The sequence below is a fragment of the Lonchura striata genome, chromosome 26 (assembly GCF_050655825.1).
Source record: "Lonchura striata isolate lonStrDom1 chromosome 26, ASM5065582v1, whole genome shotgun sequence".
Taxonomy (NCBI): domain Eukaryota; kingdom Metazoa; phylum Chordata; class Aves; order Passeriformes; family Estrildidae; genus Lonchura; species Lonchura striata.
In genome coordinates, this window is record NC_140728.1 from 5,213,739 (window position 1) to 5,230,522 (window position 16,784).

Sequence of the window (16,784 nt, forward strand, 5' to 3'; positions counted from 1 at the left end):
GCTCAGACTCCTTTCACATGGCTCAGGGCTTGTCCCAGCGCTGGCACCTCCCGATGTCACCAGGAGGCATCGTGGCCATGGCTGGAGGTGGCAGAGGGACATTCCCATGGCTGAGAGTGGCACAGGGACCTTTCTGTGGCTGGAGATGACACAGGGACATTTCCATGGCTGTTCCTGGAGGTGGCACAGGGACCTTTTTGTGGCTGGAAGTGGCACAGGAGCCTTCCCCTGGCCATGGCTGGAGGTGGCACAGGGACATTTCCATGGCTGGAGGTGGCACGGGGACACTCCCATGACCAGCACTGGAGGTGGCACAGGGACATTCCAGGCCAGGAGCTCCCTCAGTGTCACCCCAGGTGACTTTGAGTTGTTTTCCTGCCCGAGTTCCTGTCCTGGGCCCAGCCGGGCTCCAGGGTGCGCTGAAAGCTGGAGCTTAATTAATCTCATCAAATGGCTCCTCATTAACGTGCAGGAATTAATTAACGACTTGGAGCTGAGCCTGTTCCCTGTGGAACCCTATGGGAGATGGTGTCTCTGAGCCTGTTGTCACCTGTCTGTGCCTGTTGTCACACAGCTGTGCCTGTTGTCACACAGCTGTGCCCATTGTCACCTGTCTGTCCCTGTTGTCACCCAGCCATGCCTATTGTCACCAGGCTGTCCCTGTTGTCACTCAGCTGAGCCTGTTGTCACCAGGCTGTCCCTGCTGTCACTCAGCTGTGCCTGTTGTCACCTGGCTGTGCCCATTGTCACCCAGCTGTCCCTGTCGTCACTCGGCTGTGCCCGTTGTCACCTGTCTGAACTTGTTGTCACCTGTCTGAGCCTGTTGTCACCCATCTGTGCCTGTTGTCACCTGTCTGAGCCTGTTGTCACCCATCTCTGCCTGTTGTCACCCGTTGTCTGTGCCCATTGTCACCCAGCTGTCCCTGTTGTCCTTTCTACCCCTATTGTCACCTGTCTGTGCCCGTTGTCACCAGGCTGTGCCTGTTGTCACCAGTCTGTGCCCATTGTCACCTGTCTGTGCCCATTGTCACCTGTCTATCCCGTTGTCACCTGTCTGTGCCCGTTGTCACCCGGCTGTGCCCATTGTCACCTGTCTGTGCCTGTTGTCACCCAGCTGTGCCCGTTGTCACCTGGCTGTGCCCATTGTCACCTGTCTATCCAGTTGTCACCCGGCTGTGCCCATTGCCACCTGGCTGTGCCCATTGTCACCCAGCTGTGCCCGTTGTCACCTGTCTATCCCGTTGTCACCAGTCTGTGCCCGTTGTCACCCGGCTATGCCCATTGTCACCTGTCTATCCCGTTGCCACCAGTCTGTGCCCGTTGTCACCCGGCTGTGCCCGTTGTCACCTGGCTGTGCCTGTTGTCACCCAGCTGTGCCCGTTGTCACCCGGCTGTGCCCATTGTCACCTGGCTGTGCCTGTTGTCACCCAGCTGTGCCCGTTGTCACCCGGCTGTGCCCATTGTCACCTGGCTGTGCCCATTGTCACCAGTCTGTGCCCGTTGTCACCCGGCTGTGCCCATTGCCACCTGGCTGTGCCCGTTGTCACCCGGCTGTGCCCATTGTCACCTGTCTATCCCGTTGTCACCTGTCTGTGCCCATTGTCACCTGTCTGTGCCTGTTGTCACCCGGCTGTGCCCATTGTCACCTGTCTGTGCCTGTTGTCACCCGGCTGTGCCCATTGCCACCTGTCTATCCCGTTGTCACCCGGCTGTGCCTGTTGTCAGCAGCCCAGGTGTGCTCCCGGTGAAACCGGGGCTGGGAGGGGCTCTGGGCTCGTTTGGGCCCCAGCTCCCAGCCCGGGGAAGGGGCTCCCACTCTTCGCCTGCTTTGACGGCAGCAGGACGGGAAATGGGATTCCCGGAGGGCTGGAGCCTCCTCAGCGCCTCGATTCCTGCTTGCTCCGGCTGAAAATTCCCAACTTTTCCTGCTGAGGATTCATTTTTAAGCCTCCATTGATCCAGGGAGGGATTCCTGCCTTTCCCTGACTCCCTGGGAGCTCCCGTGGTTGGAAATTCCAGTTAAAGGATCTTGTGGGGCTGCATGGGAAGAGTTCAGGATCTTCCCCACGGATCCCAAGGGCTGGGAACGAACCCAGCGCTGTCCCAGGAGGAAGAGGGAGATTCCCAGAGGCTGCCAGTGCAGGATGAGGAGATTCCCGAGGTTTGGAGCCCCCATCCCTGTGGCAGCGAGCGTGGAGGAGCAGGAAACGTTCCCTGGGAGGTGCCATCACCACACCCTGCTGGCACAACCAAGCCGAGGATGAGGAGATGCCCAGGATGGCATTGAGGGATCCCGGAATCACGGAGTTATTTGGGGTTTTTAGGGATCTTAACGCCCATCCCATCCCAGGTGGCCCCAAATCCCACCCAGACACTTCCAGGGGGCAGCCCCAGCCTCTCCAGGCTGGGAGGATCCTCAGGGAAGAGCTTCCCTCTCCAGAAGGATTTTCCCGGGAATGTTTTTTCCCTCCCAGTTCCATAAATCCTCTCTCTGGCAGGGTTTTGGTTTCAAGCACAAGCTCTGGGCTTGCCCTGACGTCAATCCCCGAATTCCCCCGGTGTGGACATCCAGAGCCTCCCCTAAGCCCTTCCCAAAAGTTGTTTTTACGCCGGAGCTTTTCAATCATCCGGAATGAGGATCCTTACGAGCCTCACGTGGTTTCACCAGCAGCAAAATCCTGGATTAGAAAAGTGTGGAAAATGCCAGGGAAGAGCAGAAATTCACCTCCTGTTTTTCTGTGCTGCTCCAAAAAAAAAAAAAAAAAATACCACGAGAAATCAAATCTGTGCTGCCAAACTTCCCAATGATTTTGTTTAGAGCGGGAAGAGCTAAAAAATTTGGATTTTATTTTAAGGAAAGCACCCACACAGCCTGGCAGGAGAGAGGAACAAATTTATTCATGGGGAAAGTGATTGTTGTTTCTGGGAAAAGTTTTTATTTCATTCTCCCTGGAAAACAGGCAGGAAAATAACAGGAGAATTCCCTGCTATTTCCAGAGGAGCTGCTCCTGATGGGATCTGTAATTGGATAAAACCTCAGGATTTTGGAGTAAGGTTCCCCACCTGGATCCAGTGAGGGATTCCTGATTTTCCCTGATGCCCTGGAACCTCCTGTGGTTGAAAACTTCACTTAAGGGATGTTTTGGGGCTGCATGGGAAGAGTTCAGGATCTTCCCTGTGGATCTGAAGGGCTGGGAATGAGCCCAGCGCTGTCCCAGAGCTGCCTGATATCCCTGTCCCTCTGATCCCCCCCAAAAAAACACTTTTTTGGGTTTTTTCAGCCTTTTCCATCACAGCAGAGGGGACTGGGGAATTCCTTGGGGGGTTTTCCCAGCACTGGGGACATCCCAGAGCCCTGGAGCTGGGACAGCCACCCCAGTGGTCACCCCAAAGCATCAACCCTTGGCTCTCTGAGCTTTGGGGAAATTTCTTTTCCCTGTTTTCCCTCCATTTCCCATCCCAGAGGCGTTTTGGGGCCACCCCAGTGGCGGGGAAAGCTTGTGCCCCTCTGGATCCCACTGCCCTTCCCAGCTCATCCCACTCTGGATCCCGCACAGGAGAAGGGTCCAGCTGTGCCCAGAACATCCCAAATCCTCAGGGATCCTACAGGGATCAGAAAGGGCTGGAAATTCGGATCCCCACATCCCAGGAACCCATTTCCTTTGAAGTCCTGCTGCAAGCTGCGGTTTTTCCTGTGGGGAATGGAGCTTGGCAGAGCCCACGGGATGCCCGGGCAGGGATTTATGGCCACGGGATGCCCGGGCAGGGATTTATGGCCGCGGGCTCCCTGCCAGGCCCGCTGCAGATCCTGACCCCGCTCCCTCCCCGCAACCCACGCCGGCCACGAGGCTCCCCGGAGTGACGCAGGGACACGGGTCCTGCGTGGGAAAAGACGTCAGGGATGGGGACACAGCCATGGGGTCAGCAGTGCCCCGGCAGCCAAAATCCCACAAGGGAATGAGGCGGGAAACCTCCAGATTTGGGGGAAAGTTGTTTGGAGTTTGTGGGGTGTGTCCCTGGGATGGGGTGAGAGCAGTGCCCTGAACAAATCCCATAAACGAAAGGGTGATTGTGGGGCTGGGGGAGATTGTGTCCTTGGGGTTCATCCAAAAACAAATCCCATAAAGGGGAGGGTGATTGTGGGGCTGGGGATGGGGTTTGGGGGGATTGTGTCCTCAGGGTTCATCCAAAAACAAATCCCATAAACGATTGTGGGGCTGGGGGTGGGGTTTGGGGGGATTGTGCCCTTGGGGTTCATCCAAAAAATATCCCATAAAGAGGAGGGTGATTGTGGGGCTGGGTGTGGGGTTGGGGGAGATTTTGCTTTTGGGGTTCATCCAAGAAGAAATCCCATAAAGGGGAGGGTGATTATGGGTCTGGGGGTGGCGTTGTGTCCTCGGGGTTCATCCAAAAACAAATCCCATAAATGGGAGGGTGATTGTGGGGCTGGGGGTGAGGTCTGGGGGGATTGTGCCCTCGCGGCTCATCCAAGAACATTTTTATTTTATTTTTCTTGCCTTTGGAGTCATTTCCCACCGAGATTCCCGAGGTCAGGAGACCCTGGGAGCCGCGGGGCTGATGCAGCCCCCCCACCCTGGCTGGGCACTGCCAGGGAGGGCACAGCGGCCCGGAGGGGGCCAGGGGTGCAGCTGGAAGCTCCAGAAGGTTCTGAGCAGCATCTCCCATCCCAAACACCCGGATCTGACCCGGATGGAGCAGCTGGGATGAGTTTGGCCGTTCCCCACTCCAAGCTCCAGTCCTGGTTTAACAAAGCTGGGGCTGGGGGGGCTCCCCAGAGCATCCCCCAAAAGGGCAGAGGGGGCTGGGGGGCTCCTCACTCGGTGTCTGCATGGCCAGCAGGGCTGAGTGTCCTCTGCCACTCCCATTCCCTTGGGGAAAATCCCATTTGCAGCTGGAGGTTGGGGACATCTCCCTGGCCGGGATGTCACCCGAACCTGTGCCACCACCCAGCACCCCCAGCAGCTCTCCCAGGTGGCACCAGCAGGGGTTTGTGCCCTCCACACACCGCGCTGGAGAGTGGAGTAACCTGGGAGCAATTAACCCCAAGGAACGTGGGATCCATCTCCCAGATATCCACGGCTCCCCTTGGCATGTTCCTGCCGGGCACAGGGGGTGTAGACACCTTCCTAGTGCCATCCATGCCATTCCCAACCTTCCCAGTGCCATCCATGCCATTCCCAACCTTCCCGGTGCCATCCATGCCATTCCCAGTGTTCTCCATGCCATTCCCAACCTGCCCAGTTTGATCCATGTCATTCCCATCCTTCCCAGTGTTCTCCATGCCATCCCCAGCCTGCCCAGTGCCATCCATGACATTCCCACCCTGCCCAGCTCAATCCATTCCATTCTCAGCCTGTCCAGTGCCATCCATGGCATTCCCAGTCTGGTGGGCATTATCCATGCCATTCCCACTCTTCCCAGTGCCATCCATGCCATTCCCAGTGTTCTCCATGCCATTCCCAGCCTGCCCAGTTCAATCCATGGCATTCCCAGTCTGATGGGCATTATCCATGCCATTCCCAGTCTGCCCAGTGCCACCCATGACATTCCCACTCCTCCCAGTGCCATCCATGCCATTCCCAGTGTTCTCCATGCCATTCCTGTGGCTCTCCATGCCATTCCCAGCCTGCCCAGTTCTATCCATGCCATTCCTGGTGCTCTCCATGCCATTCCCAGTCTTCCCAGTGCCATCCATGCCATTCCCAGCCTGCCCAGTTCGATCCATGCCATTCCTGGTGCTCTCCATGCCATTCCCAGTCTTCCCAGTGCCATCCATGCCATTCCCAGCCTGCCCAGTTCTATCCATGCCATTCCTGGTGCTCTCCATGCCATTCCCAGCCTGCCCAGTGCCATCCATGCCATTCCCAGCCTGCCCAGTTCGATCCATGCCATTCCTGGGGCTCTCCATGCCATTCCCAGCCTGCCCAGTTCGATCCATGCCATTCCTGGTGCTCTCCATGCCATTCCCAGCCCTGCCCCTGCCAGGGGAGGAGGATCCCGCAGGGATGGAGGCTCCCGGGCTATAAAAGCTTCCTCCCCTCCGGGCAGGGACGGGACGGAGGCGCCGGCAGGGAGGGGACAGCGGGGACACGATGGCGGTGGCACCCAGCAGGCGGCTGCAGCGGTGCCTGCTGCTCCTGGCCCTCACCTGCGGCGCCACTTTTGTCCCCTGGCCAGCCCAGGCTTTGCAGAGGTAGCCCGAGCTCGGGTGGCCCTCACGGGGCCGTGCCCATCTTTTATTCCCGGGGAGGGTGAGGGGCTTTGCTGCTTCACCCCCTTCTCCTCCTCCTCCTCTTCCTCGCTCTTCTTCTTCCTCCAGCACCGCCTGCTCACAGTGCCACTCCACGAACCCGGGGGTCTTTCCTAATTTAAACCATCTGGCAGCACCCCGAACCCCAAATAACCGAGTTTGGGGGCAGCCTCGGGGTCTGTGTGTGTGTCCCCAACCCACCTGGGGGTCCCCACGGGGGGAGCGACGAGGAGCTGCTGCCATCTAGAGCCACCGGGTTGGAGTTCCCGAGGCCGGGAATGCCGCTGGAAGCAGCGGGGGGACTGAGGGGGGATCCCCTGGTGCCCCCCAGCTCTGCCGTGCCCCCCCAGGATCGCCCTGCGGAGGATGCCCTCCATCCGCCAGACGCTGCGGGAGATGGGGGTGAAGGTGCGGGAGGTGTTCCCGGAGCTGCGCCGGGCCACGCGTGGAGAAGGGGACGGTCCCCGCAACGGGACAGCGCCCACGCTCCTCACCAACTACCTGGACGTGAGTGCCACCTTTGTCACCTTTGTCACCGCCGCGTCCCCCGGCTGGGCTGGCTGTGAGCCCAGGGGTGCTGCCCGTCGCCCCCAGACCCAATATTTCGGCGAGATCAGCATCGGGACCCCCGCGCAGACCTTCAAGGTGGTTTTTGACACGGGCTCGGCCAACCTGTGGGTGCCATCCTACAAGTGCTCCCCCCTCTACAGCGCCTGTGGTGAGTAATGGGGGGGGCACGGCCGGGATTGGGGGTGACCCCACCCCAAAAGTCTCAGCGACCCCCAGGGTGGCTCAGGAGGGGGCTGGGAGGGGGGGCTCTTTTGTGCCGGGTTTTTATGGGGGTGTCTCTCTGTTGGTGCCCCTGGTATAGTCCCAAAAAAACCAAAAACCCTGGTGCAGCCCCAAAAAACCCTGATACAGCCCCAAAACCCCCCCAAAAAAACTGGTGCAGCCCCAAAACTCCCAAAGAACCCTGGTACAGCCCCAAAAACCCTGGTGCAGCCCCAAACCCCAAAAACCATGCTACAGCCCCAAAAAATCCCTTCAAGCATTGGTACAGCCCCCCAAAACCCTGGCACAGCCCCAAAAAAAACCCCAAAACCCTGGTGCAGTCCCAAAAACCCCAAAGAACCCTGGTGCAGCCCCAAAAACCCCAAAGAACCCTGGTACAGCCCCAAAAACCCCCAAACCCCTTGTACAGCCCCAAAACCCCCAAAGAACCCTGGTACAGCCCCCCAAAGCCAAAAAAACCCACCCTGGTATAGCCCCAAAAACCCCAAAGAACCCTGGTACAGCCCCAAAAACCACCTTCAGTCCCTGGTACAGCCCCAAAAAATCCCTTCAACCCTTGGTACAGCCCCCAAAACCTGGTGCAGCCCCAAAAACCCCAAAGAACCCTGGCACAGCCCCCCAGACCCTGGTAGAGCCCCCCAAAAATCCCTTCAACCCTTGGTACAGCCCCCCAAACCCCTGGTACAGCCCCCAAAGGCCCTTGACGCCCTGGCACAAGCCCAGGAGGTTTGGGGGGGGCAGAGGTGCTCTGTGCCCCTCTGGGATGTCCCTTTTCCGTGTCCCCAGTGTCCCACAGCCGCTACGACTCCTCCAAGTCGCGCACGTACATCGCCAACGGCACCGGCTTCGCCATCCGCTACGGCACCGGCAGCGTCAAAGGCGTCCTCAGCCAGGACATCGTCATGGTGAGCCCTGCAACCCGCAGAGCCCCCAAATTCCACACCTGGGATCCACAGGACCCCCAAAATCCACACACTGGGGCCCGCAGAACCCCCAGAATCCACACACCTGGGATCCACAGAATTCCCAAAATCCACACACCTGGGATCCACAGAATTCCCAAAATCCACACACCTGGGATCCACAGGACCCCCAAAATCCACACACTGGGGCCCGCAGAACCCCCAGAATCCACACACCTGGGATCCACAGAATTCCCAAAATCCACACACCTGGGATCCACAGGATTCCCAAAATCCACACACCTGGGATCCACAGGATTCCCAAATTCCACACACCTGGGATCCATAGGACCCCCAAAATCCACACACTGGGATCCACAGGACCCCCAAAATCCACACACTGGGATCCACAGGACCCCCAAAATCCACACACTGGGATCCTCAGAATTCCCAGAATCCACATACCTAAAACCCACAGAATCCCTGAATTCCACACACTGGAACCCGCGAAACCCGCAAAATCCGCACACCTGGGATCCACAGGATTCCCAAAATCCACACACCTGGGATCCACAGAATTCCCAAAATCCACACACCTGGGATCCACAGGACCCCCAAAATCCACACACCTGGGATCCACAGGACCCCCAAAATCCACACACTGGGATCCTCAGAATTCCCAGAATCCACATACCTAAAACCCACAGAATCCCTGAATTCCACACACTGGAACCCGCGAAACCCGCAAAATCCGCACACCTGGGATCTACAGAATTCCCAAAATCCACACACTGGGATCCACAGACCCCCCAAATTCCACATACCAAAAACCCGCAGAATCCCAGAATACCACACACCTGGGATCCACAGAATCCCTGAATTCCATACACCTAAAACCTGCAAAATCCCCAAAATCCACACACCAGAAATCCCCAACATCGATACACTGGAACCCACAGAACCCCCAAAACTCAAGTGGAACCCACAGAATCCCCAAAATTCACACACCTGGGATCCACAGAATCACCGAATTCCACACATTGGAACCCACAGAACACCCAAATTCCTCACACCTGGGATCCACAGAATTCCCTAAAATCCACATCTTGGAACTCATAGAACTCCCAAATTCCACAAACCTGGGATCCGCAGAATTCCTGAATTCCATACACCTAAAACTCAGAGAATTCCCAAATTCCACACACCTAAAACCCGCAGAGTCCCCAAAATCCACACACCTGAAATCCCCAACATCGATACACTGGAACCCACAGAACCCCCAAAACTCTTACACTGGAACCCATAGAACCCCCAAATCCCACACACCTGGGATCCACAGAATCCCTGAATTCCATACACCTAAAACCCACAGAATTCCCAAATTCCACACACCTGGGATCTACAGCATTCCCCAAAATCCACACACTGGAACCCAAAGAATCCCCTAAAATTCACACACCTAAAACGCACAGAATCCCTAAAATCCACACACTTGAAATCTCCAAAATCCACACACAGAACTCCCAAATTCCACACACTGGAACCCACAGAATCCCCAAAATCCACACACCTGGAAGCCACAAAATCCCAAAAATCCACACACAGAACCCCCAAATCCCACACATTGGAACCCACAGAATCCCCAAAATCCACACACCTGGAAGCCACAAAATCCCCCAAATCCACACACTTTAAACCCACAGAATCCCCTAAAACCCACACACCCAGATCCTCTACCTCAGCCCGGAGATGCGTGGGGTGTTTTTTGGGGTTCCGGCTGTCCCGTCACCCTACAATTCCCTCCCGCAGGTGTCGGACATCCCGATCATCCAGGTGTTCGCCGAGGCCACGGCGCTGCCCGCCTTCCCCTTCATCTTCGCCAGGTTCGACGGCGTGCTGGGCATGGGCTACCCCAGCCAGGCCATCGATGGCATCACGCCCGTCTTCGACCGCATCCTGGCGCAGCAGATCCTGCAGGAGGACGCGTTCTCCGTCTACTACAGCCGGTGGGGCGCGGGGACAGCTTGAGGGATGAGGACATCTGGGACAGGGACACCTGGGAGGGATGGGGACACCTGGGACAGGGACACCTGGGAGGGATGGGGACATCTGGGGAGACAAGGGACATCTGGGACAGGGACACCTGGGAGGGATGGGGACACCTGGGAGGGATGGGGACATCTGGGACAGGGACACCTGGGAGGGATGGGGACACCTGGGACAGGGACACCTGGGGGGGATCAGGGATACCTGGGGGAATCAGGGACATTTGGGGGGATCGGGGATATCTGGGGGGATGGGACACTTTGGAGGGATGGGGACATCTGGGACAGGGACACCTGGGAGGGACAGGGACACCTGGGAGGGACAGGGACATCTGGGACAGGGACATCTGGGACAGGGACATCTGGGAGGGATGGGGACATCTGGGGGGATCAGGGAGACCTTGGGGGACAGGGACACTTTGGAGGGATGGGGACATTTGGGACAGGGACATCTGGGAGGGACAGGGACACCTGGGGGGATCAGGGAGACCTTGGGGGACAGGGACACCTAGGAGGGACAGGGACACCTGGGGGGATCAGGGACATTTGGGGGGATCAGGGATATCGGGGGGGATGAGGGATACCTGGGGGGAGTGGGGCCATCTGGGACAGGGACACCTGGGGGGGACAGGGACACCTGGGGGGTCGGGTTTTGGGGATCACAGGCACAGCAGGGATGGAGAGATGGGGATGGGGATGGGGAGATGGGGTGGGAGAAAGGGAAGGGTGGAGGATCCTGGAGGAGATGGGGAAGGAAGGAATGGAGGATCCTGGAGGAGATGGGGTGGAAGGAATGGAGGATCCTGGAGGAGATGGGGTGGAAGGAATGGAGGATTCTGGAGAAGATGGAGGGGAAGGAACGGGGGATCCTGGAGAAGAAGGGGAAGGAAGGAATGGAGGATCCTGGAGGAGATGGGGTGGAAGGAATGGAGGATCCTGGAGGAGCTGAGGTGGAATGAGGCAGCACAAGAGGCAGAGGGGGTGGGCGCTGACCCGGAGCAGGGAGTGGCAGCTCCTGGCTCGTTGTCACTGTCCGTGCACAGCCACCAGCTGGGTGAGAGGGGCTGCAGCAATCCCAGCCTGGCGGGGCTTTGGCTCTTCCACAGGCAAAATTTTAAAAAAATCAACCCCTCCAAAAAACCGATCCAAAATCCCTGCACCAGCAGCCAAACCTCCTTCCGTTCCTTGCCCCAGTCCTCTGAGCTCCCCTCAGCACCCCAAACCCCCTGGAGCAACGGGAGGAGGCGCAGGAATTCTGCTCCCAGCCCAGCCCCAAAAACTGGAACTGTGCAGTGACAGAGACCCCAAATACACCCCAAAATCCCTCTCGGCACTGTCGGATTTAGGGGCAGCACGGTGCCACCGGAGTCCTCCAGGCTTCTGGGTGTCACCTGTGTCCCCTGGGCTCCCTGGGGACACTCTGACACCTCATGGAGCATCCTTCTCTTTGCAGAGCTTCCAAGTAAGAAGACCCAGAAGCACGAGCACCCTTGAGGCCACCCCGTGTCCCTCGGTGTCCCTCGGTGTCCCTCGGTGTCCCCTGGTCCCTCTGCCAGCCCCAGGATGTCCTGCCCGGGTTCTGCCCCATCCTAAGGGGCCACCACACCCACCTGGGGCTTGTGTCACCTCGCTGTCCCCAGCTGCTGGCAGAGCCAGCAGAGCCTCGTGGCTGTGACCACTCCCTCCAGGCTGGGAATATTGGGGAATGGGGAATTGATCCCTCCAGGGATGGGATTTTTGGGGAAAGGGGAATCATTCCTGTTGGGCTGGGAATTTTGGGGAATGGGGAATTGATCCCTCCAGGGATGGGATTTTTGGGGAAAGGGGAATTGATGCCTCCAGGGTTGGGATTTTTGGGGAATGAGGAATTGATCCCTCCAGAGTTGGGATTTTTGGGGAATGGGGAATTGTTCCCTCCCAGGCTGGATTTTTGGGGAAAAAGGAGTTGTTCCCTCCAAGGTTGGGATTTTTGGGGAATGGGAACTTGTTCACTCCAGGATGGGATTTTTGGGGAAAGGGGAATTGCTCCCTCCCAGGCTGGGAATTTTGGGGACTGGAGAATTGATTCCTCCAGGGATGGGATTTTTGGGGAAAGGGGAATTGATCCCTCTGGGCTGGGATTTTTGGGGAAAGGGAAATGGATCTCTCCAAGGTTGGGATTTTTGGGGAATGGGGAATCACTCCTGTTGGGCTGGGATTTTTTGGAATAAGGGAATCTCTCCCGCTGTGTTTGGCACAGGAACGCTCCCCTAAAACCTGGCGGGGAGATCATCCTGGGAGGCAGCGACCCGGCCCATTACACCGGCGACTTCCACTACCTGAACGTCAGCAGGAGCGGCTTCTGGCAGATCCGCATGAAGGGGTGAGGGGGGGAGCCCTGCGGGGATCCCCAAACCGCGGCACATTTGGGTGGGAAAGGCCTTTGGGATCATGGAATCCAATTTCAGCCCAGCACTGCCAGGTCCGGGCTTCATCCCGCAGCCCCTGCGGCTCTGCGAGAGCGGGATTTGGGGGATTTCGGGGATTTTGGGGATTTTTGGGGATTTCAAGGATATTTTCCCCCATCTGGAGAGGAGTGGGATGGGCTCCTCCAGCTCCTCCAGGCTCAGCACGGAGGCAGGAGCAGCTGGGAATGCAGAGGGGGAGGCACCGTGGGCTGATATTCCACTTGTGGGCTGATATTCCACTCGTGGGCTGATATTCCACTCAGGAGCTGCAGCTGGAAGAGCTTAACCCCCGTCAGTCCCGCGGGAGGAGCTGAAACAATCCAGCTTTGTTTAACCAAAAAAAAATCCCCCAAAAAATCAGCCCTGCAAATGCTGGAGCTTAGATCCCACGTTGGAAAAGCTGGGAGCAGCGGGAGCCTGGCTGGGGATGGATGTGACAGTCCTGGTGTCACCTGGGGACATTTGGGATGGAGGTGGCACTGCTGGGAGCAGCCTGGGTGTCACCAGGGGACATTTGGGATGGAGGTGACATTCCTGGGAGCATCCTTGGTGTCACCAGGGGACAGTTGGGATGGAGCTGTCACTCCTGGTAACACCCTGGGTGTCACCAGGGGATACTTGGGATGGAGGTGGCACCCTAGGAACACCCTGGGTGTCACCAGGGGACAGTTGGGTGGGATGTGACACTCCTGGGAGCACCCTGGGTGTCACCATGGGACATCTGGGGATGGAAGTGTCACTCCCAGGAGCATCCTTGGTGTCACCAGGGGACAGTTGGGATGGAGGTGACACTCCTAAGAACACCCTGGGTGTCACCAGGGGACATTTGGGACAGAGGTGACATTCCTGGGAGCACCCTGGTGCCACCAGGGGACACTCAGGGCCACCCCTCCCACTCCAGGGTGTCCGTAGGGGCCGAGACCCTGTTCTGCAGGGAAGGCTGCTCGGTGGCCGTGGACACCGGGGCCTCCTACATCACCGGCCCCGCCGGCCCCGTGTCCGTGCTCATGAAAGCCATCGGGGCCAGCGAGGTGGCCGAAGGGGAGGTGAGTGACCGCCAGCCCCTCTCCGTGTCCCCCTGGCTGTGCCCGGCCCCGTCCCAGCGCTGTCCCCTCCCCTGCAGTACGTGGTGGACTGCGAGCAGGTGCCTCAGCTGCCCAACATCTCCTTCCACCTGGGAGGGAAGGTCTATGGCCTCAGCGGCCAGGCCTACGTGCTGCGGGTGAGTGGCCGGGATCCCCCAAATCTCCACCCCAAAACCAGGCTCCTTGCTCCCCTAAACCCTTCTGTAGGGTGGGAGTGTCCACCTGAGCCAGGGCGAGCGGTCCCTGTGTCCTTGGGTGGTTTGGGGGGGATTTGGGGTCAGCAGGGAGGGGTTTTGCTGGGATTTGGGTATCAGGAAAGATTTTTCAGCCTGGGACAGAGGGAAATGGTCACCAAGAGTGACTAAATCCATATTTCCCCCGTGTTCCTCACATTTTCACCCTGAAATAGCGGGAAGAGGTCACCAAGAGTTCACAGGTTGGGCAAATCCACATTTTCCCTGTGTTCCCCACATTTTCACCCTGGGACAGAGGGAAATGGTCACCAAGAGGTCACAGTGGGCAAATCCACATTTTCCCTGTGTTCCCCACATTTTCACCCTGGAACAGCAGGAAGTGGTCACCAAGGGTTTACGGTGGACAAATCCACATTTCCCCTGCGCTCAGCACGAGTGGAGCTGCAGATCACCATTGTTTGTGTCTGTCCACACTCTGAGGAGCTGCTTGTTCACCCAGGACAGAGTCCAGCCTACCTCAAACCCAAATCTGGGCAATTTGGACAGTGAGCTCCTCCTCGGGCAGCAGGAGCAGGAGGCTGAGGCGGCTGCTGCTCGCCAGGTCCAACTCACGCTGCAATTCCCATGGGAAGGGGGTGCCCAGCCCTGTGCCAAGGGCCACAGCCTCCCGTGTGAGCCCTGCTCGGTGCTGCCCCGGCCACCGCGGAGCTGCTGCCCGGCCCTTGGCACGGGACCATCCCATCCCATCCTGATCAAAGCAGTCAGGGTCCCACCCTGATCAAACCAGACAGGATCCACCTGATCAAACCAGTCAGGGTCAAACCCTGATCAAACCAGTCAGGGTCCCAAACTGATCACACCAGTCAGGGTCCCACCCTGATCAAACCAGACAGGATCCACCTGATCAAACCAGTCAGGGTCAAACCCTGATCAAACCAGTCAGGGTCCCAAACTGATCACACCAGTCAGGATCCACCTGATCAAACCAGTCAGGATCCACCTGATCAAACCAGTCAGGGTCCCAAACTGATCAAACCAGTCAGGGTCCCAAACTGATCAAAGCAGTCAGGGTCCCATTGTGATCAAACCGGTCAGGATCCCAAATTGATCAAACCAGTCAGGATCCCACCTGATCAAACCAGTTCAGATCCCAAACTGATCAAACCAGTCAGGGTCAAACCCTGATCAAACCAGTCAGGATCCCAAACTGATCAAACCAGTCAGGATCCCACCTGATCAAACCAGTCAGGATCCCACCTGATCAAACCAGTTCAGATCCCAAACTGATCAAACCAGTCAGGGTCCCAAACTGATCAAACTGATCAAACCAGCCCCTCACAATTTCTCCGGCTGCTTTTGGAGCTGCTCCTGCTCCGGGCTCTGTCCCACGGTGGGATCCTGTCCCCACAGCCCTCAGCACCTCTGTGGGGCTTTGCAAAACCCAGAGGACCGCAGGGAGGTCACCCCCAGGCACAGGCTGGGATTTTTGGGGCTGTCTGTGCCGGGGAAGGAGCTGGTCCCGATGATCCTCGTTCGGGACACCCCGCAATTCCCGGAGGAAGGAACACCGTGGCCAAGCAGGGGGCACGGTGACATTGGGACCCTTCCCCTGTCCCTTCCACCACCTGGGGGTCTCCTCGCAGCAATCCCAGCACGGCAGAGGGTGTGGGGCTGGATCCCGATGTCACCGTGCCCCTCCTCCTGTCCCCTCCATCACCCCGGGGGTCTCCTCGTAGCAATCCCAGCATGGCAGAGGGTGTGGGGCCGGGGCACGGTGACATTGGGACCCTCCCCCTGTCCCCTCCATCACCCCGGGGGTCTCCTCGTAGCAATCCCAGCATGGCAGAGGGTGTGGGGCCGGGGCACGGTGACATTGGGACCCTCCCCCTGTCCCCTCCATCACCCGGGGGTCTCCTCACAGCAATCCCAGTACGGTGAGGACGTGTGCGTGGTGGCTTTCTCCGGGCTGGACATCCCCCCTCCGGCCGGTCCCCTCTGGATCCTGGGCGCCACCTTCATCGGTCACTACTACACCAAATTCGACCGGCGCCACAACCGCATCGGCTTCGCCACCGCCCGCTGAGGCTCCCGGGGCTGCCGGGGGCCGGGCTGGCTGCGGAGAACCGGCCCGGAGGCTGCGGGAGCCCCGGGAAGCAGCGAGAGAACAGCAGCTCCCTTCCACCTCCTCTCCAAAGGCTCCAAAACTCGCCGGATCCCGCTGCCAAACCCCAGCGCTGCTTCCCGGGAGCGGGGCCGGGAATCTCACCGGGATCCCGCGGCCGGAGCGATTTTCGGGCGATTTTCGGGCGATGTGCGATGCCAGGAGCAGCGCACGGGGATTTGCTGCTGGTGCGGCTGAGGGACGCTCTGGGACTTGGGTTGTTCCTAAATTGGGGGCAATAATAGGTGTTTAAGGATGGTTTTTAGCCGGCGTCAGCCCTGCCTCTGTTCGTGAGTTTGATATTAAACAATTTAAAGCAACAGGAGAATGAGTGGGGGGTTGGTCGTGCAGAGGGGGGGATCGGCCACCTTTATTTTGGGGAACTGGGCCACAAACGTCCCCGTGCCAGCAGCCACCTCTTCATTTGTGCCCTTCCACCCCACAAGGTGCCCTCCCCATCTCCTGCGGGCAAATCCAGGGCTCTGCAAAGCTCTTCCTGCAGATGGGACGGGGATGTCCCCTCGGGGACAGGGACGAGGGGACATTTCCTGCTGGGCTGTGTCACACAGGACGGTGGCTCCCGTCCCAGGGTCTGTTTCCATGAGAAAAGCAGAGTTTTATCTCTGCCCTGGATGTGGTGATGCCCCTGGAGGTGCCCCCTGTGCCAGCCGGCCTGGAGGAGGGACAGGGCAGTGCTCCCAGCCCGGGGGGACATTCCCAGTTCCAGCCCTGCAGCCGCGGATCCCGAAGCCAGGGGAACACGGGCTGGCCTCCAGTTTGACCAGTTCAGGTGGCCCGAGTGGGAAATCTGCTCCTGGGATAAATCAGGATCTCATCAGAGAGGAGCAGCTGCTGGCAGGAGCTCCTCACCCTCAGAGCTGCAGAGC

At 58.5% G+C, this 16,784-nt stretch overlaps 1 protein-coding gene across 1 annotated transcript; it reads left to right on the forward strand.

The window, feature by feature from the left end:
• Positions 1 to 6,030: 6,030 nt before the first annotated feature.
• REN (renin) lies at positions 6,031 to 15,960 on the forward strand. Its single transcript, XM_085561306.1, has 9 exons — positions 6,031 to 6,214; positions 6,622 to 6,778; positions 6,866 to 6,989; positions 7,850 to 7,968; positions 9,775 to 9,971; positions 12,250 to 12,372; positions 13,359 to 13,503; positions 13,581 to 13,679; positions 15,658 to 15,960. The coding sequence occupies exons 1-9, from the start codon at positions 6,114 to 6,116 to the stop codon at positions 15,817 to 15,819; spliced, it is 1,227 nt and encodes a 408-aa protein (XP_085417432.1). The 5' UTR covers positions 6,031 to 6,113; the 3' UTR covers positions 15,820 to 15,960.
• The last annotated feature ends 824 nt before the right edge of the window (positions 15,961 to 16,784 follow it).

Bases quoted from the DNA above. Each gene is read 5' to 3' on its own strand.
- REN (XM_085561306.1), top strand. From the start codon at position 6,114: ATGGCGGTGGCACCCAGCAGGCGGCTGCAGCGGTGCCTGCTGCTCCTG. The intron at 6,779-6,865 runs GTGAGTGCCACC...CGTCGCCCCCAG, and splicing joins TCCTCACCAACTACCTGGAC to ACCCAATATTTCGGCGAGAT. The intron at 9,972-12,249 runs GTGGGGCGCGGG...TGTTTGGCACAG, and splicing joins TTCTCCGTCTACTACAGCCG to GAACGCTCCCCTAAAACCTG.